At 31.6% G+C, this 25,463-nt stretch overlaps 1 protein-coding gene across 4 annotated transcripts in view; it reads right to left on the bottom strand.

Moving 5' to 3' along the window:
• Positions 1-275: 275 nt before the first annotated feature.
• The window catches only part of LOC101891049 (hemicentin-1), a 364,516-nt gene continuing 339,328 nt past the window's right edge, over positions 276-25,463 (bottom strand). For 2 of the 4 annotated variants that reach the window (XM_020035593.2, XM_020035594.2), the window contains 8 exons: positions 23,714-23,873; positions 23,005-23,141; positions 22,407-22,541; positions 21,903-22,202; positions 18,420-18,745; positions 12,600-12,728; positions 3,998-4,570; positions 276-895 (listed from right to left, as the gene is read on the bottom strand). In XM_020035593.2, coding sequence (XP_019891152.1) covers positions 785-895; positions 3,998-4,570; positions 12,600-12,728; positions 18,420-18,745; positions 21,903-22,202; positions 22,407-22,541; positions 23,005-23,141; positions 23,714-23,873 — 1,871 coding nt within the window. In that variant the 3' untranslated portion in view covers positions 276-784. Of the gene's footprint in view, positions 896-3,997; positions 4,571-12,412; positions 12,521-12,599; positions 12,729-18,419; positions 18,746-21,902; positions 22,203-22,406; positions 22,542-23,004; positions 23,142-23,713; positions 23,874-25,463 lie in introns of those variants that run through there. The other 2 variants (XM_020035595.2, XM_059126157.1) reach the window with 2 other exon arrangements.

Raw genomic sequence — 25,463 nt, 5'->3', positions numbered from 1 at the left:
AATTTAATTAGTTTATATTATTCATTATTTGATTTGTTAATAATATCTGCCTATTCTTTCAAAGGTTTAGTTTATAATCTTAACAGTTTCGTAGTTTATTACTTAAATTTGTAGTTGTGGTTTATCGGTTTAGTTTTACTGTATATTAAATGCGGTTTAAATAAATTTTTGGTTTTTAGTTTTTAATCTTTTTATTGTATTTTTTTTTTTTTTTTTGTTTGTTTAATGTCAGTTATTAGTTTTTTATTTAATTTTCTTTGTTTATTATTTTGTTTTTTTTTTTTTTTTTTAATTTTTTTGTCTTTGCAAAAGGCAGTTAATTGAGTACTTCTTTCTGTCCTCTGTCTGTCGGTCTAATCTGTCATTTTCCATTAACATTTTCTTTAGCTAAAATCGTTATGTTTAGTCATATTAACTATTTCTATGGTAGTTTCCGTATCATCCTTTTTCATTTCAACAAAAAAGGACTCCTCTTTGCTCTCCATATTTTCTGTTGCAATTTTGTCGACCTGTCTAGTTTCTATTCTTCTTAACATGAGGTTCACTTTCAAATTGAGTTTCCTTTTTTTATATTTTTTGTTTTAAAAAAGTTGTTTTCTTTTTTTTTTTGTTTTTTTTTTTTTTTTTTAATGGAATTTAAATATTTTCTTTTTTCTTATTTTTCATCTGAGGTTCATTGTCTTGTCCATTTAATTTTTATTTATTTATTATTTTTTTGCGTTTAATTTTAACTTTAATTTTAAATTATTGTTGCCTTAGTTGCTCGTTTCTGTGACATTTACCGTCAGAATCGTGTTCCATTGTTGCGATCCTGTGTCATTAAAATGCTCTCACCATTCAGCTGATGGTGTACGATTTCTTCCGGTACGGTTTTGAGGAGGCCAGAGGCGGCAGCCTGAAAAAAAGTGGAAAAAGAAAAGCAATTAATAAATCAATTCGATGTAAAAGTCGAGCCTGTGGGGCGTATGACTAACGACAGTAGTTATACGCACCCATGGACATCAAATATATTTTTGTCATAATTCGATATCGGGTCTATTTGTCGCCCGAGAAGTCTAACGGTTGCGTCTGATCCTCCGCAGAGACTAGCCGGCCTTCACTTCTGGACTTCTGGTCTGTCAATTCCTCCGCACACACTCTCTTGTTCGTCCATTCTTCCGGGTTGTTTCCCTGACCCGTCAGTTCATCGGTACGCCCTCATCAGGCCGCCAGCTCATTTGTATAGACTCAACAGACCCCTGACTCAAAGGTACGTAGTTATCAGGCTATAAGATCTTCAGCTCTTACTTAGTGGGCGACCAACTTAAATACAAAGACTCCTTGGCCGGCCAGCTCTTTTAAACAGACTCAACGAGTCTACAGCTCATCTGCGATGCCTTCATGGGTCACCAGATCATCTATAGAGACTCAACGGGCCGTCCGCTCATCTGCACACATTTAACAGGCCGCCAGGTTTTCAGTACAGACTCAACGGGACGTCTACTTTTCGGTTGAGACTCAAGAGGCCGCGAGCATGTTTGTACAGGATCTCTGGCCAGCGAGATTTTCCCTACAAAATCCCTAGTGGTCCAGCTTCTCGGTACAAACTCACACGACGGCCAGCTTGTAGGTACGAACTCTTTGGGCGCCCAACTTGTCGGAAAAAAAGATTCTTGCATGGCCAGCTCAACAGTACGGTCTCCATAGACTTCCAGTTTCTTCGTATGGACTTCCTCGCCGTCTATATTATTTTCACGGAATGCCTGACCTGCTTGCTCATCTGCGCGGATACTCTGACCAGCCAACTTTTCGATACGAAGTTCCCGGTAGGCCAGCTTTTCGGTAAAGTATATCCGACCCGTTATTTTCTCGGTGCGGAATCCCTGGCCGGCTAAAATCTTCCTACGGAATACTTGGCGGGCCAGCTTTTTGGTAGGGCGTGCCTGGCCGACTAGCTTTTCGGTATGGAATTCTTGGCAGGCCAGCTTTTTGGTAAGGCATGTCTGGGCGACCAGGTTCTCGGTACGAAAGTCCTTGGCCAGCCAGCTCCTCGGGATGGAATTCCTGGCTGCCTAGCTCTTCGGTAAGACATACATGCCCACCTAGCTTTTCGGTACAGATTGACTTGCTGACTAGTTTCTCTGTAGAAAATCACTGACGGCCTAGCTTTTCGGTAAGGCATACCTGGCCGTCTAGATTTTCGGAAAGCCATGCCTGTCCGACTAGATTCTCTGTAGAGAATCCGTGTAGGCCTAGATTTTCGGTAAGGCATGGCTGGCAGTCTAGATTTTCGGAAAGCCATGCCTGCCCGACTAGTTTCTCGGTACAGAATTTCTGGCGGCCTAACTCTTTGGTAAGACATGCCTGGCCGTCTAGCTTTTCGGTTAGACATGCCTGGCCGACTAGATTCTCTGAAGAGAATCCATGTAGGCCTAGATTTTCGTTAAGGCATGCCTGGCCGTCTAGATTTTCGGAAAGCCATGCCTGGTCGACTAGATTCTCGGTAGAGAATCCGTGTAGGCCTAGCTTTTCGGTAAGGCATGCCTGACCGTCTAGATTTTCGGAAAGGCATGCCTGGCCGACTAGTTTCTCGCTACGGAATTTCTGGTGGTCTAACTCTTCGGTAAGGCATGCCTGGGCGACTAGATTCTTGCTACAGAATCACTGGCTTGCCAACTTTTCCGTCCTAGCTCTTCTATACAGCATGCCTCGCCGACTACTTTCTAGATACGGAATCACTGGCCGGCCAGCTTCTTGGCACAGAATTTCTGGCTGACTAGCCCTTCGATGTGGCATACATGGTCGACTAGCATCTCGGTATAGAATCCCTGGCCGTTTAGCTTTTCGGTAAGGCATGCTTGGCGAACTAGTTTTTCGGTAGGATATTCCCGGACGACTAGATTATCGGTACAGAGTCTTTGGCCAACCAACTTCTCGCTAAAGAGTAATTGGCCAGCCAGCTTTTCGGTAAGGCATGCATAGCCGACTACTTTTTTCTTAACGTATTCCTGAACGACTAGTTTTTAGGTACGGAATAACTGGCCGACCAGCTTTTCGCTTCAAAGTCCTTGGCGAGCCAGCTTTTCGGTAAGGCATGTCTGGCCGTCTATTTTCTTGGTGCGGAATTCCTGGCCGCATAGCCTTTCGGTAAGGCATATCTGACCGACTAGTTTCTCGGTACGAAGTCCATGGCCCATTCTATGTCCTTCTTGGTCGGCCAGATTTTCTCCACAGATTACGCGGCATCATCCTTTGTTTGCGGACTTCCTCTTCGGTAAGGGATTCTAGGTCGGCTAGCTTTTATGTGCGGACTCCTATGCCACCCAGCATTTCGGTACAGAATCCCAGTCGGACTATCTTCTTTGTAGCGACTTTCTGCCACCCACGTTCTCTGTGTGGATTTTCTGGCCGGCCAGCTTCTCTGCATCCCAACTGGCCAGAATCATTGTGGGGACTTCAAAGCCGGCCAGGGTTTTTGTACGGAGTTCCTGGCTGATCAGCTTCTTTGTACGAACTTTTTAGTCAGCCGGTTAATCTGTATGGAGGTAGGTCAGATTCGCTGTATAGAATCTCTCGCCTACTAGGTTCTCGTTAAGGGTTTTCAGGCCAGCAAGCTTCTCCTTTCGGACTCTACGGCAGCCCAGCTGGTCGGTAGAGACTCCCTGTTGTCCCTCTTCCTTATATGGTCTCCATGATCATCCAGTTTCTATTTACGGAGTCCATAGTCTGTCAGACCAGCAAGCTTCTCCTTTCGGACTCTACGGCAGCCCAGCTGGTCGGTACAGACTACCTGGTCGCCCTCATCTTTATGTGGTCTCCATGATCGTCCAGTTTCTGTTTACGGAGTCCCTAGTATGTCAGATTGTTGGAACAGTCTCTTAACACCTATTCTATACTTATTCTAATTTTATACATTTTTATGCGACCACCCTAATGTATATACCCCCAATAAATGATGCATTGTTTTCAATATCCGTTGTGCTGTCTAAATGGAAAATAAAAATTTATTCATATTTACCGCTTCGTTGGTGTAGACACCTGAGGATCCCATACTGCCAACACTCACTATACTGCCATTGCCCTGTAAATGTAAGAGACTGCCAACTTGACCCGACACCGAGGACGATGACGCCGACGATGAGGAGGAGGTGGCCACCGGTGATGCCACACCGGCTGTTGCTTTAGCCGATGCTGCCGCCGATGATGACGATTGGGCCAATGGCGATTGTGGCCTTTTTTGGGACGCACAAATGATGGATTGTTGTTGGCTGCTGTGATGAGAGACGGCTGGCATAGGGGGCTGTTGTTGGGCCATGTGCATGGATAGAATGCCACTGGTCTGTAGGAGACCCGCTGCCGCCACAGCTGCTGCATGCTGTTGCTGCTGCTGCTGATGATGGGTGGAAAGGGTGCTGTGCAGTGATTGTGTGTGCGCCGAGGAGGGTGGTGCTGAAACTATTTTATGGGCATACAAAGAGTGTGGGGTGGTGAAGGTGGCCAATTGTGATGGATGTGACATGGTGACACCGGTAATGGTGTTTGTGGCAAACATGGGACTCGTCGAGTACATGGGATGATGGGCTAGATCGATCTGAAAAATGGAAAAGAATATGTACACACAGACACAACGACACCGGTTATAATTACATTTATAGATATATATACAGATAGATAGAGAGAGAGAGAGAGAAAATGAATATGAATGAGAATAAATGATTGGTGGGTCGAAGAGATAAATATTCCAAAACGAATAGTCATGGGTGGTAGTAATGAAAATTTTATTTCTCTGAAGACAAATAAATAAATTTATGAAGACAAAATTGCATTTATTTTTTAAAAATTACAAAATTTGTATTAACTTCCTGGAAACAACTATTTAACATTTTTTTTTAAACAAGACAAAATTATTAAAAATATTTATTTATTTATTTATTTATTTTTTTTTGTATAGTTATTGTTGACCTTTGATCAATATATTTTCTTCTGGTTTTTCGTTTGGCTTGAGGTCAGAATTTAAAAAAAAAAAACAGACGAATTTGTTTTTTTATATATTAATTTATTTTTCCGATATTTCGACTATCTTCGATAGTCATCATCAGGGATTTGACTTGGATTTTAACTCTTCTGTTTTTAAGTTCTCTAATGCAGCTTTTCCATCCTTTCCTTTTTACTCGAATTTTCCAAAATTTAAATTCAAATTAAATTAAAATTTTTAAATTCTGACCTCAAGCCAAACGAAAAACCAGAAGAAAATTGTCTCAGAAAATTTTTCCAAATTTTTATTTATTTATTTTTAAAAATTATTATTTTTTTTACAAAATAAATTCATAATCCACTACAAAAAAAAAAAAAAAAAAAAAAAAAAACAAAAAAAATCAAATAAAAATTCCAATTTTGTTCCACCACAAAAAAGTTTATACCCTCCACCATGGTATATATTCTTGAGCAGCATAAAATTCTATGGATTTAGCAATGTCCGTCCGTCTATCCCTCTGTGGAAATCTCTCTAGCTTCCGAACGAAATGAAGTAGGTTGATAAAATGTTACTCAAATGTGTATTATGTCTGCAGTACTTTTGGTATTAAAAATGGGCCAAGTCGGTCCACGTTTTCGTATAGCTCCCATATAAGGGTATCCCCGATATTCGGTATTTTGATTATTTTAGCGATATTATTTACCGGAAATTTTCCAAATATCGCATTTGAAGTTCGTAATGGATACTACAGCCTACGGCAGAAAATTGTCTTTACAGGTCTACGTCTTCGTATAGCCCTTATATAACGGTACCCCCCGATATTCGGTATTTTTATGATTTTGGCGGCATTATTTACCGGAATTGTTTCAAAATTGGTATTTAAAGTTCGTAATACATACTACATCCTAAGACAGAAAATGAGCCATGTAGGTCCACATCTTCGTATAGCCCCCATATAACGGTACCCCCCGATATTCGGTATTTTTATGATTTTGGCGGAATTATTTACCGGAATTGTTTCAAAATTGGTACTTGAGGTTCGCTATGAATACTACAGCCTAAGACAGAAAATTGTCTGTGCAGGTCCACGTTTTCGTATAGCCCCCATATAACGGTACGCCCGATATTCGGTATTTTCATGATTTTAGCGATATTATTTACCGGAATTGTTTCAAAATTGGTATTTAAAGTTCGTAATAGATACTACGGCTTGAGACAGAAAATGAGCCATGTAGGTCCACGTCTTCGTATAGCCCCCATTTAGCAGTACCTCCCGATATTGGGTATTTTGATGATTTTAGCGATATTATTTACCGGAATTATTCCAAATTTAGTATTTGAAGATCGTAATGAATACTACAGTCTATGACAGAAAATTGTCTGCGCAGGTCCACGTTTTCGTATAGCCCCCATATAGCAGTACCTCCCGATATTCGGTATTTTTATGATTTTAGCGACATTATTTACCGGAATTGTTTCAAAATTGGTACTTAAAGTTCGTAATAGATACTACGGCTTGAGACAGAAAATGAGTCATGGACGTCCACGTTTTCGTATAGCCCCCATATAACGGTACCTCCCGATATTCGGTATTTTGATAATTTTAGCGACATTATTTTCCGGAATTGCTTTAAATTTGGTATTTGAAGTTGGTAATAGATACTATGGCTTGGGACAGAAAATGAGCCATGTAGGTCCACGTTTTCGTATAGCCCCCATATAACGGTACCCCCCCCCCCATATTCCGTATTTTTATGATTTTGGCGGCATTATTTAGCGGAATTGTTTCAAAATTGGTATTTGAAGTTCGTAATAGATACTACGGCTTGAGACAGAAAATGAGTCATGTAGGTCCACATCTTCGTATAGCCCCCATATAAGGGTACCCCCGATATTCGGTATTTTGATGATTTTAGCGACATTATTTACCGGAACTATTTCATATTTAGTATTTGAAGTTCGTCATGGATACTACATCCTAAGACTGAAAATGAGCCATGTAGGTCCACGTCTTCGTATAGCCCCCATATAGCAGTGCCTCCCGATATTCGGATTTTTTTTTTTGATTTTAGCGACATTATTTACCGGAATTTTTTCAAATTTAGTATTTGAAGTTCGTAATGAATACTACAGCCTATGACAAAAAATTGTCTCTGCAGGTCCACGTCTTCGTATAGCTCCCATATAACGGTACCTCCCGATATTCGGTATTTTAATGATTTTAGCAACATTCTTTACCGGAATTGTTTCAAAATTGGTACTTGAGGTTCGCAATGAATACTACAGCCTAAGACAGAAAATTGTCTGTGCCGGTCCACGTCTTCGTATAGCCCTCATATATCGGAACACCCGATATTCGGTATTTTGATGATATTAGAGACATTATTTACCGGATTTGCTCCAAATTTCTCATTTGAAGTTCGTAACGGATGCTACAGCCTATGCCAGAAAATTATCTGTACATGTCCACGTTTTAATATAACCCCATGATACCTCCCAAATTTTTATCAAATGGTGGAGGGTATTCAAAGTTCGGCCCGGTCAAACTTCCAGCTTTTTTACTTGTTTTTATTATGTTCATATTTTGGCATCAACATTTCTCTGGCCATCGATTGACTGATTGATTGATGAGAATACAATAAAAATATTTGAGAATTTTTTTCACTCTATTTTTTTTTTTTTTTTTTTTTTTTTTTGAAAAATTTCATTTGGAACCATTTTGCTAACAACAATTTATGAATTGATAATTGCAAACATATGTACGTAGATATATGAATATACAAAATATATTTTATTGAATTTTAATGGAATTTCTGTTTTATATTTTTTTACATATGTGTGAGTGTTCGTGTAGAAGTGTTGATGTAAAAAAAATATGTGTTCATTCAGAAAGGGAATTCAATTAGAGGCAACTACTGCTGGTCTGTCGTCAGTAGATATGAGAGTTACACAAAAAACGAGAATTATGATCTAAAATAAAACTGAAAATTGCATGAAATTGAATGATGGCAAATTCCAATAAAGGTTCTAGTATTGGATTCTAATGGAGAAAGAAAGCGAATGAAATATTTTAACGAAAAAATATGGGTGGCGGGGAAAACTTTTAAATTCAAAATTCCAACAAAAAATCAGTAGTAAAAACTGTTAAAAATATATTTTTTTAAATTATTGATTTTTGGAAAGGGGCCCAGGTATTATAAAATTCTGAAGAATTTTTAATTATTAATAATTTTTTACGATTTTTAAAAACCAAAAACCCATACTGAAATTAAAAATTTCATTTTTTTTTCTATTTTTTTTTATTCAATATTTTATTGAAAACAAGCAACCAACATCATAATGTAACAACAATTAAGCTTCTATATTTAGAAATGCATTAAAAAAGGGGAAATTTTGTATAAACCAAAAAAAAAAAAAAAATAGTGCATAAAAAATAAATAAAATTTTTCCATACATACTCGTAGGATGTTTGAAATTAAATTTAATTAAGCTATTGTTTTCCCCCATTTGAACACATATTTTTTATATATTAAGTTAGTAAATAAATTTATAACAACTATTGTGTTAAATTCTATTATTAAAACTGAATATTAAAAATAGACAAAGATTTTGTGAAAAAAAATAAAAACCTAACTATTTCCTTGTGATTTTTTTAATTATATACCAAAACAGTTCTCTTCTTAGAATTATTGTATTAAATCAATTTTTTTTAATCATTTAAAAATTGTAATTAATAAATAATCAATTTTTGTTTAATAATTAATTTAATAAACAAACGAAAAATATTCTTGCCATATTTTTTTTATTCATATTTAAAATGTAATTATTTTGAAATTCTACGACAAAAAAAATTGGTTTCTCAATAATGATTTTTCTTTAAACAAATTTATTTTTAATGAAATTTGAATAATAGAAAAATTTAATTTTTATTATTTACTTTTTTATATATTAAAACTTTTGAAATACTTTTTAAAAAACAAAAAATCATGTATATAATTAAATTAAATTATTTCCAGTTAAATTAAATTTTAAATTTAAATTTTTCGATTTAAAGTAAATTAGAAATTATTATATTAAAGGATTTTAAATTGTTATTTAATTTAAAATAAATTATAAATTATTATATTAAAGGATTTTTAATTGTTATATAAAATATTCGAATGCACTTTATTTATTTTTTAAGGTGTTAAAAAATTAAAGTCGAAAAATTTCAAAAAAAATATATATATCATTGTTTCACTTAAATAAATTTTAAAAATTAAATTTGTAATCAAAATTTCATTTTTAATTAATTGACGTTAATTAAATTTAGGTAGATTCACAATTTCTTAGTACACATTTGTTCATAACAGAATTATATATTTTTTTAATATAAATATTTTCTCTGGTTTTTCGACCTTTTGGATAGTTAATAAAAACAATTATTTGAGCTTGAGGTCAAGCTCAAATAATTGTTTTTATTTTTTTAATATATAACGATATTCGACGCAATTCAATTATTTTTAATGTGTTCAAAAAAAATCGTAAAAGTAAAAAAAATTAAAAATGTACTATTTAAAATAATCAAATGCAATTAAAGTACTTCTAATGTGTCTCAAAATATTATAAATTTAGAACGTTTATAAAAAATTATTTATTAATTAGTGTTTGATTTAAATTATTAAATTTATAATCGAATTAAGAAATTGCTTTTTTATTAAAAAAAATATTTTCAATAATTTTTAGTTATTTAATTTTGTGAAGATACACAATATTTTTAAGTTATATATATACTTTAAATAACAAAAAAACGGATTCAATTGAAAGATAACATTTAATTTTTAAAATAATTATTCATCTTCTTCTGTCTATTAACTTTATTTAATTTTTTAGTTGTTCACTAGTTCATGACATTTTTATTAAATTAAAAAAAAAATACAACAATTAAATATATAAAATAAAAATCTGTTTTATTTTGAGCGCTTTTTTAAAAAAATCTGAATAATTTGCAATAATTATAATTAATAATTATAAAATTATAAAAAATAATTATTTGATATTACTTAAATAAAAAAGTTATTCCTTTTTTATTTTCAGCGCTATTTTCAATTAAAAAAATATAAAAATCGAAAAAATCTGAATAATTTGCACCACTTTCTCCTTTGGAAAATTTTATGTTTTTTTTTTTTTTTGTTATTTAGAAAAAAAAATAATAATTTTCGGTGTGTCCAATAGTTTCATTCCCAATTTCAATTAGAAACCAAATTGAAAAAATTTGATTAAAAACAATCAGGTTATGAGGCAAATATAAAATATTATTGCCTTTGTTATAAAAGGCAATAAATTATAAAATTATTGCTTTTGTTAATTTTTGAAACTAAAAGAAATAAATTTCAAATTTAATTTATCTTATAACATTTTTTGGTTATTTCATAAATATTTATTATTATTATTATTATTATTATTATTATTATTATTATTATTATTATTATTATTATTATTATTATTATTATTATTATTATTATTATTATTATATTATTATTATTATTATTATTATTATTATTATTATTATTATTATTATTATTATTATTGTTTTTTTTTTTCAATAAAACCAAATATTCAATTGCTTTCTTATTTAGGTTTAGTTTTTTTGGAAAAAAATATTTTCTTAAAAAAAAAAAAATAAATAAATTAAAAATATAACTATTTTACTTATATGCAATGTTATTATTATATTTAAATAATTTTAGTGCATTCGAATATCTTTTATTACAAAAAAAATAAATAAATAAATTATCCGAATGAGCGAAATAAAAAAATAACAAAAATGTAAGTATTTTTTGTTAGGCATTATTAATATGTTGTGCTATTTATTTTTTTTTTAAATCAATCTAGCTCAAAATAATTTTTCCTTGAAAAATAATTATTTTAATTTTTTTATATCTTATTAAAAATTTCGTTTTTCTTGAGCATATTTTATTAATTTAACAAAACGAAATATTTAATTGCTTTCAATTTTAGTGTTTGTTTTTCTAGAAGAAAAAATAATGATATAAATTTGTTAAGAAAAAAATTTAATTAAAAATTTAGCTGTTTTTTTTTTTTAATTTTCAATATTATTAATTCATTTTTTTAATAATTTTAGTGCATTGGAATATCTCAAATAAAAAATCAAAAAAAAAAAAAAAAAAAAAAAAAGAATGCCGAATAAGCGACTTAATTTTTCTAGAGCATAATTTAATTAAATTAATAAAACTAAATATTTTATTGCTTTCCATTTTTTGCAACAAAAATATAAATTTATTTAAAAACCTAATATTAAAAAGTAACTCTTTTTTAATTTGCAATATTTTTAATTTTTTTTTGTTTTTAAATAATTTTAGTGCATTGGAATATTTAAAAAAAAATTAACCGAATAAGAATTAAAAATAATTAACAAAATTAATTTAATAATTTTTTTTTTTTTGGGTTATAAAAATATTTCTGCTATATAATATTATTTATTTTAATTTTCCAAAATCAATATACAGCTAAAACATGTTTTCATTTAAAAATAAATTCATTTGAATTTATTTGAAAAACTAAAATTAAAAAAAAAACACCTTTTAATTTAACTTTTTTTTAATAATAATTTATTTTACTAATTTTGTCCTAAAAAGCGTCTTAAAAATAATTAACAAAATTAATTTAATAAAATATTTTCGTTTAAAAATTAAGAAAAATTATTGTTTAATAAATAAAAAATTAAGAAAATTTGGTTTAGCATTTTTATTTTGTATAGCTAAAAATACTTAAAAATTAAAATAATAAATTTATTGAAAAAGAAATTCATATTTATAAGCCATTATTTTTTAGTTAAAAATAGAAATGTATGTTTAAATAAAATAAATTTCGTGTTTAAATAAAATAAATTTTAAAATTAGTATTGAAACTTAAATTAAAATAACAAATATTTTACTTGCTGGTAAATAATACTATTGTATTTAAAATTAAAAATTTTTGTATATAAAATAATAAATTATTATTTGTAAATGTTTCGTGTTTCATTCGAATTTTTATAAATTACAGACAAAACAAGAATTAAGAAAAAAATTAAAATAATTCATTAAAATATTTTTTAACCAAAAAATAATTCTCTTCTAATTATTTTCTATATAATCCATTATTTTTTAGTTAAAAATAGAAATGTATGTAACTCCGTACAATTTCGAGTTTAAATAAAATAAATACAATTTTTTTTTAATTTGTATTGAAAATTAAATTAGAACTAAAATCATATTTTTAGCTGGTAAATAATACTTTTGTATTTAAAATTAAAAATTATTATTTTATAATTTGTTATTAATAACTTTTTTAATAAATATTTTAAATTATAGACAAAAATCATTTTCATAATAAATTAAATTAAAAAAAAAAAATATTATTAATAACTTAAAATATTTTTTAACAAAAAATAATGTTTATCTAATAATTTCCTAGTTGTAATATTTATTAACTTTATTTTGGCACTTTTGTTTTAGCTTCGTGATAATTGTTTTTGTTGTTATTTTTTTTTTAAATAAACAATTTATACTTTGGTTGAGTAGCCTGTTATAAAACACGTTTTTTCATTACTACCTTTGGAACTATCGCTTTTCGAATCACTACTGTCAATCATTTTCGTTACCTGTGAATAGATGTTGGGTTCGGCTCGTTTCAATTCCGTTTGTCGTGGTCGGCCCAAAGTGGCACTGCAATAGGGCGCCATGCGGGGCTGGCCGCCCAGGCCGGTCATATCGGCATGGGATAAATCGTTCTGGAAGGGAATTAAAAAAAAAATATATTTTTAATTTTATTTTGAACCACCCTAATATACAAATAATAAAGTTATTTGTTACTCTTATCTCGCTAGTGCTACAAAAAAAATATTTGTGGTAGTTTTTAAATAAATTAAAATAAAAACACACACAACAACAACCCATATTTAAATGTTATTGTAAAACATATAACTGGTTTATGTATGTGTATGTATTTAGGTATGCATGCATATGGACACCATAAAATGCTGTCCAACTAACCAAACCTAAATGACCGGTTAGAGGCCATGTTGGAGGAGGTAAATGTTACACATGCTCACCTAGGACTTTTTTTTTTTTTTTGGTCGTAACAACAACACAATTTTATTTATGAAGGTATTCATTCAAATTGCCACAAACGGTCATTATAAACAATCTCGGTTAACACATTCTAACCGAAAACAACAGTGACCCTCACACACATATGACAGAGAGCGAGAGAGGGAGAGAGAGATGGGGAGAAAACAGGGTCGTGGAAAAGACACGAAAGGGGAGTAGGCTGCAAAACAGAGTTTTTGGAAATTTTGCAGGAAAATATCGCCAACAACGTGGTTTTTTAAGTAAATTTTAAGCCTTCTTCGGAAATAAAATTTAAACTTCTCAGGCCTATTTATTGGGTACAAAACTTGGATCTTTTATAGACTTTAATGCCTTTTTTCTCCCCTGAAAAAGAGGATTCACAATCCAACTAATTTTTGAATTCTTTTCCCCGTGTAAACAACGTGTACATTATCAAGTCATTAGCAAGTCTTTCAATTCATTTTCAAGACTTTTTGCTGTGCTAAGAACATGGATCTGATTCAATTGATATTTAAGCCATTTCCCATTGTGTGCAATATTGATATTTTCAAGACATTATCAATTCCTTTTTGAAGCCTTTTTTACTGTTCAAACAACGAGGATTTTGTGAAGATATTTTCAATTCATTTTCAAGCCTTTTTCATGTGCTACACAACATGGATCTGATTTAGTTTATATTAAGCCTTTTTTTAAGACATTATCAATTCATTTTAATGCCTTTTTAGACAATTCCAATTCATTTTCATGCCTTTTTCAATGAGAATTTCAATTTATTTGCATATGTTAAGAATGAGGATTTTTCAGGACAATTACAGTTCATTTTCAAGCCTTCTTCCTATGCCAAGAACGAGGATTTGCCTATCGCTGTGCTAAGAAAGAAGATTGTTTTAAGATAATCTCAAATCATTTTTAAATCCTTTCTAATGGATCTAATTCTATTTCTTTTCAAGACTTTTCCATTTGTGTAGAATGTTGATGTTCTAGAGGCATTATCAATTCATTTTCAAGACTTTTTGACTATTCCAACGACGAGGATTTTTCAAAAACAATTTCAACTCATTTTCAAGCCTTTTTGATACTTTCATTTTTTTTTCAAGCCTTTTTTCTTGAGCTAACAACGTGGATCTGATCCAATTCATTTTCAAGCCTTTTTTGTTTGTGAACAATGTTGATAATTTAAAGGCATTTTCAATTTATTTTCAAGCCTTATTCCTGTGATAAGAATAAGGATTTGTTTCAAGTAATTTCTAAGCCTTTTGAGACATTTTCAATTCATTTTCAAGCCTTTTTGCTTGTGCTAACAACGCGGGTCTTATTCAATTCATTTTTAAGCCCTTTTACTGTTTCAAGAACGAGGATTTTTCAAAGACAATTTCAATTCATTTTCATATCGTTTTCAAATGTTAAGAATGAGGATTTTTCAAAAACAATTTCAATTAATTTTCAAGTCTATTTCCAGTGCTAGAACGAGGATTTGTTTTAATTCATTTTCAAGCCTTTATGCTGTGCTAAGAAAGACGATACTTTCAATTCATTTTCAAGCCTTTTTAATTTCAATTCCTTTTCAAGCTTTTTTCCTTTGCTAAGAACGAGGATCTGATACAATTAATTTTCAAGCCATTTCCCTTTAGAAATAATTTTGACATTTTAAAGACATTTTCAATTCATTTTCAAGCCTTTTTCCTCTGTTAAAAATGTGAATATTTCTCAGACAATTTCAATTCATTTTCGAGCCTTTTTCATGTCCTAAGAGCGAGGGTTTTGTGAATTTATTTTCAATTCATTTTTAATACTTTTTCCTGTGCTAAGAAGGAGGATTTATTTCAAGCCTTTTAAGACATTTATAATTAATTTTCATGCCTTTTTTCTGTGCTAAGAATGAAGTTTGCCTTCAGATATTTTCAATTCATTTCCAAGTCTCTTTCCTTTACTAAAATGTGGATTTGTTTTAATTCATTTTTAGCCTTTTTGCTGTGTTAACAACGACGATTTTTAAAGACATAAACTAAAAACATCATCAATTCATTTTCAAGCATTTCCTGTGCTAAGAACGAGGATTTATTTCAACTTATTTTCAAGCCTTCTTACCGTGATAGCAAAGAGGACTTTTCAAAGATAATTTCAATTCCTTTTCAAGCTTTTTTCCTTTGCTAAGAACGAGGATCTGATACAATTAATTATTTAGCCTCTTTTTGATATTTTAAAGACATTTTCAAGCATTTTTTCTCTGTTAAAAATGTGAATATTTCACAGACAATTTCAATTCATTTTCAAGCCTTTTTCATGTTCTATGAACGGGGGGTTTGTTAAGATATTTTCAATTCCTTTTTTAAACTACTAAGAAGTAGGATTTTTTTTCAAGCCGTTTAAGACATTTTCAATTCATTTCTATGCCTTTTCCTGTGCTAAGAATAAAGATATTTTCAATTCATTTTCAAGCCTCTTTCCTTTAACAAAAATACGGATTTATTTAAATTCATGTTTAGCCTTTTTCCTGTGTTAACAAGGAGGATTTTTAAAGACATAAATAAAAGGCATCATCAATTCATTTTCAAGCCTTTTTTCTCTGTTAAAAATGTGGATAATTCAAAGACAATTTCAATTCATTTTCAAGCTTTTTTTTCTTGTGCTAACAATCTAATCTAATTCAGTTCATTTTCAAGCCTTTACCCTTTGCGAATAATGTTGATATTTTAAAGGTATTATCAATTCATTTTCAAGTAATTTTACTCTTCCAACAACAAGGACTTTTTAAGAACAAAATTCAATTCATTTCCAAGCCTTTTTCATATGGTAAGAACGAGAATTTGTTTCAACACATTTTTAAGCCTTTTTATTGTTACAGCAGCGAGGATTTTTTAAGAACAATTTCAATACATTTCTATGCCTTTTTCATGTGCTAAGAAAGAATATTGGTTTAACATACTTTCAATTCATTTTCAAGCCATTTTCCTTTTTGAAGAATCTTGATATTTTGAAGACATTATCAACTCATATCCAAGTCTTTTTACTGTGACAATAACGAGGATTTTTCAAAGACAATTTCAATTCATTTTCATGCCTTTTTGGTGAGATAAAAAGGAAGATTTTGTACAAATACATTCAATGCATTTTCAAGCCTTTTTCTTGTGCTAACAACGTGGATATTATTTAATTCATTTTCAAGCCTTTTTACTGTGACAACAACGAGGATTCTTCAAAGTTAATTTCAGTCCATTGTCCAGCCTTTTTGCTGTGCTAAGAATAGAGATTGTATTAAGATACTGCCAATTCATTTTCAAGCCTTTTTCCTGTGCTAAGAACGAGGATTTGATTCAATTAATTTTCAATCCATTTTACTGTGGCAACAACGAGGACTTTTCAAAGACATTATCAATAAATTTTCAAGCATTTTTCCTTTGCTGAAAATGTGCATTATTTTAAAGACACTTTCAATTCATTTTCAAGCCTTTTTCATGCATTCAAAAACTAATTTTGTTATAGACATCATCAATTCATTTTAAAGACATTTTCAATTCATGAGTCTCCGATTCAATTAATTTTCAAGACTTTCCCTTTGGGAACAATGTTAATATTTTCAAGACATTTTCAAGCCTTTTTCCTGGCTGAGAAAAATGTTTTTTAAAGGCTTTTTCCTGTGCTGAAATCGTGAATTTGATTCAATCAATTTTCAAGCCTAATTTTCTGCACTAAAAGTGGGGATAAATTGAAGACATTAGCAATTCATTTTCAAGCCTTTTTCTGGTGCTAATTACGTGCATTTGTTTCAATTAATTTTTAAGCCATTCTCAATGCTCACATCGGGTATTTATTGAAAACATTATCAATTCATTTCCAAGCCTTTGCTTTATGCTAACAACGTGTAGTTTTAAAAACAATTTCAATTCATTTTCAAGCCTTATTCAAGCATTAAAGAACTTATTTTGTTATAGACATGATCAATTCATTTTAAAGACATTTTCAAGTCATTTAAAGACATTTTCAATTCCTGAGGCTCCGATTCAATTAATTTTCAAGACCTTCCCTTTGGGAACAATGTTGATATTTTTAAGACACTTTCAAATCATTTTCAAGCCTTTTTCCTGACTGAGAAAAATAATTTTGTTAAGGTTTTTTCCTGTGCTGGCATCGTAAATTTTATTCAATTCATTATCAAGCCTTATTTCAGCACTAAAAGAGGGGATAAATTGAAGACATTATCAATTCATTTTCAAGCCTTTTTCTGGTGCTAATTATGTGCATTTGTTTCAAATAATTTTCAATTTTGAAGACATTATCAATTCATTTCCAAGTCTTTCACTTATGCTAACAACGTGTAGTTTTAAAAACACTTTCAATTCATTTTCAAGCCTTTTTCATGCATTAAAGAATTTATTGTGTTATAGACATGATCAATTCATTTTAATGACATTTTCAATTCATGTCCAAGCCTTTATCTTTTGCGTGGATTATTCTACGGCATCTTCAATTCATTTTCAAGCCTTTATCCTGTGCTAACAACGTGGATTTTTTAAAGGCATTTCAAGACATTTTCGTGCGCTGACAAACTGGCTTGTTTTGGGACATTCCTAATTCAGTTTCAGGTCTTTTTTTTTTTTTTTTTTTGAGGTAACAATCTGGCAATTGTAGAAGACATTTTCAATTCCTTTTCAAGACTCTTTTCTCAACCAAAATTTGGACTTTCCCACGACTCTTTCAAGCCTTTTTCCTTTCATATTTTCCTAAATTTTTTGTCCCTTTTTCTGAACTACTCCATGGAATTTTGTTATCTCCAATATTCTCAATAATGCCTACGCCTCTGCTTCCCCTACACACACACATTATATATATATAAATTTGTTATTCCATTTTGCATATGTATTTGTATATTTATATACATAAACATATATGTTAGTGTGGTTTTATTGTTTGTATTGTTGTTGTTGTTGTGTTGTTTGCCACTTTATTTTATTTGTTGTAGCCATAACAACAATTTGGTTTAAGGCTAAAATGTCCTCTTTTGGTTGAGTGTGTGTTTGTAAAATGGGTTTTGTTTCCAAAAACCCAAATCAAGCCATATGCCAGCCAGCCAGCCGGCGGGTACGGAGGGCATTCATTTTATTGCTTAATGAACACATTCTATCACCTAATGGGCGTATATATAAAATAAAAATAGAAACTAAGTGCTAAAAACTATTTGAGGTTTATTTGTTTAACATTTAAGCCGTTCTACGCAAATAACCGAACTAAAAATTTCCGTTCAGTCATTTAGTTAGAGATTACAAAAAAAAAAAAAAAGTAATACCTTTTCAAATTAAAAGAATTGCAAAAACATCGCAACTCCCTCCCACCCAAAAAAAGACAATACTTACCTTTGCTCCCGTTTGCGGCTGCTGTTGGGCGCCATATGCACCCATTTTATTGGTCGGTATCAGGGTATTATATTGCAGATATTGTCCATGATGCGAGGGTGGCGGTTGCACCGACATTTGTTGGGTTTGTTGCTGATGCTGCTGTTGTTGCTGCAGTTGTTGTAAATGTTGTGTTTGTGACTTCTTATCGACAACGGCATATGTAGGTATAATGTGATCATACGTGGTCGATGAGGTTATGACAGCATTCTGTTCGGCCAAAGCCGCCGTGGCAAAGGCATGATTGTGGGCATTTGTGGTCCATTCGTCATCTTCGTCGTGGCCATCTGTGGGGTGAAAGAAAAGGAAAATTAAATGCAAAATTAGGATAATTTTTGGAAGATTTTGAAATTACTTCGAAGATTTTTGGAATATTTTTTTCTGCGGATTTTCGGAACAGAAAATTCGAGTTATTTTTTAAGATTTTTTAGGCGCTTAAAATGCGGATTTTTAAAATAAATTATTCATATTATTTTAAAGTCTTTTTTCCTGCCCTTTATTATTTAATAATTGTTTCAAATCATTTTCAAGCCTTTTTAGTCATTTTCAAGTCCTTTCTTGTGCTAAAAATGTGGATTACTTTCAAGCATTTTTAATTCTCTTTCAGTTCTTATTCCTTGTGCTAACATGGCGGATTTTTAAAAATATGTCTGAGCCCTTTTTTATTGAGCTTATAACATAAATTTCTTTCAGATACTTTCAATTCATTTTCAAGCCTTTTTCATGTGATAACAACTTGAATTGTTAGGGACATTTTCAATTCATTTTCAAGCCTTTTTATGCATCTAAATAATGGGACTTTCCCAAATAATTTCAAAGTGTTCTTCCTATGCCGTAATTACGAATTTTGTGAAGATGTTTTGAAGCTTTTTTCATGTCTAATTAGTTATTTTTGCAGAAGATTTGTAAATGATTTAAATCAAGCCCTTTTGATGTCTTTTTTAAGTCTACAATATGGAACATTATTTCAAGCCTTCGTCATTCCTTTTTTCAGACCCTACACGTGTCACTTTTAAAGAATTACCAAGACACTGTAAAGCCTATTGCCTGTGCCAGCAGCGAGTTTCTTTCAAAAAATTTTGCAGGTCAATTTTAGTACTGCTTCCAGAGAAAATTTTAACGAGTTTTTCAATTCATTTCCAAGTCATTTTCAAGCTTATGTCAGAATCGTTGTATCTGACATTTTTAATGTAATCTTCCAGCCATTTGGAAAACCTTTCTTATGGACTCATTAACATTTTATTTTAAGCCCTTTTCAAGACTTCCTTGTGTGTCTACAACGTGGACTTTTTTTTAACGATTTTCAACAAGCCTTTTCATGTCTTCTTTGTGAGCTTGCTTTGTGCATATCTTGAGGGATTCCAGGCCTTTTCTTTTTGTATCTGTCATTGTAGATATGCTAACGAATATTTGAAAATACTTTGAAGCATTTTTTGTGTTTCTTGAACGTTTATTGTTTGAAGAGTATTTCAAGCCTTTTTCATGTCATCTTCAAGCCTCTATTTTTGGCCTACAACATTGATCGTTTAAAGAGCTGTGAAATATTTCTCTTGGCGTCTTTATGCCTTCCAAGTGTGTAAATTATGTTACTCCTTAAACCCCTAATTTAATTTTGTCAACATGTCTTATGGCTTCAAGAGTGTTTCAAGCCTTTTTCATGTCATTGTCAAGCCTTCTTCCTGAACCCACAACATTGATACATTTAAGAGTTTTTCTCCAACGTCAACGTGAGTTCCTTTCAGAAAGGTTCAAGACTTTTTCAAGTTATTTTCAGGCCTTTTCCTTTGCTTAAAATATTGATTTTTTAAAAGATTTTTTTCAAGCCTTTTTCAAGTCTTTTCTTCTGAAGCCACAACAAATGATTATTGAAATAGGTTTTCAAGATTTTTATCCTTTTTTCAAGTCGTATGCCATCCGCTAATAGTTTGAGCAGTTTACAAATTTTTATCCCGATTCCTACCATTTTAACTTTAGCAGAGACGTCCAAGCCTTTTTCAAGTCTTTTTCAAGCATTCTCTCTAAACTCACAACATCGATTGTTAAAAGAGTTTTTTTACAAAATTTTCATGTCTTTTTAAGTCATCTGCCTATGATTACATCATTGAATGTTTACGGAGTTTCGAAGTTTTTATCCTAGTTCCTGCAACGTCAGATCCTTACAGAAATGTTAATGACTTTTTCGAGTTGTTTTCAAGCTTTTTTTCTTAGCTAGCAATAGGATTTAGCTAAACGATTTTGATTGTACCTTCAATTCTAAAAGTAGGTACATGTTATTGTTCAAAGAGTATTTCAAGCCTTTTTCATGTCGTTTTCAAGCCTTCTTCTCGAAGAAAGCATTCATCTATGTTTTACAAGATTTTTTCAAGCCGTTGTCAAGTTATTTTCCTGGGCGTATAAAAAGCTTCCAAAGAGTATTTCAAGCCTTTTTCATGTCGTTTTCAAGCCTTCTTCCTGAACCCACTACATTGATATATTAAAGAGTTTTTCAAGATTTTTTTTCATGTCACATGTCTGAGCTTTCAATGTTAAATACTCAAGCCGTTTTCAAGTTTTTATTCCAAAGCCTGCAACGTTAGTTCTTTATAGAATCATTCAAGCCTTTTTCAATTTCTTATCAAGCTTTTTTCATGTTCTTTCAACATCCATGTTTTAAATTACTTTTTCAAGCCTTAGTCAAGTTATTTTCCTGGGCGTATAAAAAAGCTTCCTTTGTGCTTACATCTCTTAATTTTCAAAGAGATTTACAAGCCTTTTTCATGTCATTTTCAAGCCTTCTCCTTAAACCCACTACATTGATATATTAAAGAGTTTTTCAAGATTTTTCTCATGACATATGCCTGTGCTTACAATGTTAAATGTTCAAGACGTTTTCAGGTTTTATTCCTAAGCCTGCAACGTTAAGTCCTTACAGAAACTGTCCCTGTTTTTTCAACATCCATGTTTTAAAAGACTTTTTCAAGCCCTTGTAAAGTTACTTTCCTGGGCGTATAAAAAGCTTATTTTGATTGTGCCTACAGCTCGAATTATTCAAAGTGTATTTCAAGCCTTTTTCATGTCGTTTTCAAGACTTTTTTTCTGAAGCCATAACATTGATCGTTCGAAATGTTTTCAAGTTTTTTTCTTGTCGCTTTCAAGCCTTTGGTTTATACCTGATTTCACCGTTTTCATAGAGTTTTTTTTTCCGGCGATTAAAACGTCGATTGCTTGTAGAAAGTTTCAAGCTTTTTTCAGGTTGTTTTCAAGCCATTTTCCTCTGCTTGCCAAATGGATTTTAAAGAATTGTTAATGCCCTTTTCAAGCCTCTTTCATGAATGTTTATAAATCATATTTTTTAGAGTTACGAATCTATTTTCCGAGCCCATATTTTGAGATTTTCGAAAATATTTTTCAAAATTCCTTCCAAGTTTGCGGATGGTTTTTTTTTATTTCAAACTTTTCACTTACCCTGTGGTATTATATCCGGATTCTTATCAATGCTATCTATACTGCTTGTCACATGACAATTGCCGCGACCATTATGCATGTCATGGCTGTTGTGCAGCGAACCCAAGCCATTATTGTTGCGTCCCTGGGCCGTTGCCGTGCCATGCATATAATTATTACGATCTCTACCCGATGAGCCGCGCATGCGTACAATAATCACTATGATAAAGGCCACCAAAATGATGCTGACCACAATGCCCACGAGGATGCCCAGAAATGGACGTATATCCTCAATGACGGGGGCATAGGCCAAGGAGAGATCTGTGAAGGAGGGAGAAATGAGAAAATTAAAATAAAATTTTAATTTTTTTTTTAATATTTATTTAATTATATCTTTTTTGTTAATTTTTTTAAGCCATCTGCAAAGTTAAGAAAATGTATTTTTTATTTTTTAAAAAAATATTAAAAATAAAATTCAGTGCATAATTATTAATTCCAACAAAAATAACCAAAAAAATCTCTTACTTTTCTTATTGGACTTGGGTGGTGGTGGTGTTAAATTATAAGGTGTACAGGGGGTGGTGGTAGTTGAGGTGCTGAGAACAGTCACATTAAACAAAGGCATTGTTGTAACGAATTGCTTTTTGTAAGTAATCAAAACTGAAAAAATTTGTTATCAAGAAAATATATTTTTTTAAATATTAAATAAATAAATTCCCCAGGGCTGGGAAGTCAATAAGGACGAATTAGAAATAAAAACAATTTTATCTGCATCTGAGTTACTTCCTTTCCAAGTTCTCTTAAACAAAAGAGACCTCTGGAAGTTTTGGAAATCTGGCCTTGCAACAAATTCCCACTTCCCAGCCCTGGTGGTTTTCCAGTAAAACTAAAACTCTAAACTACAGCATGCCAACTACAAATATCTGGTATAAAAGGCTTTAAATTCACAGCACAGAAAAGTGGTCCCCTTCCACCTCCCACTCTCTCTCTCCGCCCACCCTTGACATGGCCTGGAGACCACCATTTCTCTGGCGAACTTTCAGTTCGGCAAAAATGACACATCTTGTCGTAACACAAAACTATGAAAGACTACCACCAACTGTAGATTTGTTTGTCCACAAACCTGTCTGTTTTTCGGGATCCTTAAGTGTATAGACTTGCAGGATTGTGGCATTACTGCGTCCTTTGCTATTGTGAGCTACCAAAAATACATTATAGCCGGCACCTGGAATCAGGCCACGCACCTCAAAATATGGTGTTCTGAAAATTTTGCAACATTTCCCAAAAAAAAGGAATGTTGTTGTTTCCGGGCCAGGCGTAGCAACAAAAAGGGTTGGGGTGAGCGGGTTTTGGTAATGTTGATGATGGCGGTGTTGGTTTCCAGTAAGTCACAGGAGAAGTGTGCGGCCGGAGAAAACAAATGCAGATAGCAATTTGCATACATTTTCACAAAGACCACACACACACATAGAGGGAGTTACGCACACACCCAATTGCATTTGGAGTAGCATGATTTCATGGTAACGTAATATGAAGTGACAGGATTTTTTTTTTCCGAACGGCAGTTGTCGTTGCATTTGTACCAGTCATTGTCGTCGTCATCATCATCATCCGCATCCACATCATGGTGTTTGCAATAACAACAGCAACATTGCATGGTATTTGTCGTTGAAGGGCAGCAAAAGATTGTCCGGATATAAAAGAGCATATATAAGACATTTTTGAAAAATGATAGCAGCAGCAGGCATTTGGAAAAAAAATAAAACGAGAAAAGGAAGAAAGAAGTTTAAAATTTAAAAATATGTTTTCTTTGCATTTTTAATGCTACTCACTTAGATTTGTAGATTTTCGGATGCCTTGTGGTACCATTCACATATACCTCCATAATGAAATCCTGTTGCAGGCCACCATCGAAACCCTCAACACATTCAATTTGAAAGCCGGTTGAGGTTTGATTGAGTAGCGTGCAGTTTACCAAGGGATCCGGTTCACCTGAAAAATTAGCATGGATTTTAAAGGATATTTTTTCAATTCATTTTCAAGCCTTTTTCAATACCTTTTTCAAGCTTATGTCTAAGGATTTTTATGGATATTTGTTATTGATTTGGAATGATATTGAGGTGGATATGAAGTAAATGCATTATTTTTATGTCGTTCGTTGTTCAAAATACAAAGACTTTTGAAATAGTTCTTCAATTCATTTTCAAGCTTTTTTCAAGTCATTTTCAATCTTAACTTAAGAGGGAAATTTTCAATTCCTCTGAAGATAATTGTTCCAGTAGCAAATGAAACCGACATTTCAATACATTTTCATATCTTTTTCATATTTAAATAAAGAAGATTTTGTACAAGAAATCGTTCAAGTAATTTTCAAGCCTTTTTCAAGTCATTTTCAATTTTATTTTTAAAGGAAATTCCCAATGCCTTTGAAGCTAATTGTTCCAATAGCAAATAAAACTGACAGTACAATTAATTTACATGCCATTTCACGATTCAAATACCGAAGATTTTTTAAACAATATGTTCAAGTCATTTTCAAGCCTTTTTCAATTCATTTTACAGTCACTTTTTATTGAACTGCAATAAACTTTGATGTGAAATTATTCAGGCCCTATACAATGTGGCTTTTATAAACTATTAAAACACTCATCTTATTCTGTGCCTTCAATTTGGATTTGTTAAAGAAAACTCAACATATTTTCAAGCCTTTTTCAAGTCATTTTCAAGCTTAAAACCTGATTTTGTATAATATGTTCTCAAATCATTTACAAGTCATTTCTACAAACTGAATTGGTCAAATAAATCTGACAATTTATTTAAATCTCGTTTTATGATTAAAAAAATTAAGATTTTTGAAACAATATGTTCAAGTCATTTTCAAGCCTTATTCAAGTCATTTACTGTCACTTTTCATTTACCTACAAATTTTCAAGTCATTTTCAAGCCTTTTTCGTTTCATTTTCAAGCCTTTTTCAATTTTTTTTCATTTAACTACCATAAACTTTTTCATGAAAGTAATCAAGCCCTATACAATCTGACTTATATGGACTTTCAAAACCCTCTTTATATCTTGTGCCTTCAAGGTGTATATATAAAAGAGAACTCAACAAACCTTTAAGCTTTTTTCAAGTCATTTTCAAGCCTAAGATTTGACTTTGTAAAATATATTTTTAAATCATTTACAAGTCATTTCTACAAAATTAAATAATTAGTGAATTTCTGAAGACATTTTTTAACCCTTAGGACCTTTAAAGTATCCAGCGTGTGTTAGAAAATTTTCAAGTTATTTTCAAGCCTTTTTCAAATCATTTTCAATCTTGATTCAAAGAAACAATTTCGATATTTTTGAATATAAATATTCCCTTACCAAATATAACTGAAAACTCAATTTATTTTCAAGTCATTTCTGTATTCGAATAACGAACAAACTTTTCAACTAATTTTCAAGCCTTTTTCGAGTCATTTCACAGTCACTCTCCATTTAATTACAATTAAAGTTTTTTAGGAATTATTTAAGCCCCATACCACTTTATTTATACAAAATGGGTTAATTAGTGAATTTCTGAAGACAGTTTTAAGGCT

This window comes from Musca domestica, unplaced genomic scaffold, assembly GCF_030504385.1.
Source record: "Musca domestica strain aabys unplaced genomic scaffold, Musca_domestica.polishedcontigs.V.1.1 37, whole genome shotgun sequence".
Taxonomy (NCBI): domain Eukaryota; kingdom Metazoa; phylum Arthropoda; class Insecta; order Diptera; family Muscidae; genus Musca; species Musca domestica.
The sequence above is the reverse complement of the archived record's forward strand: the minus strand, read 5'-3'. Positions and strand labels throughout refer to the sequence as shown.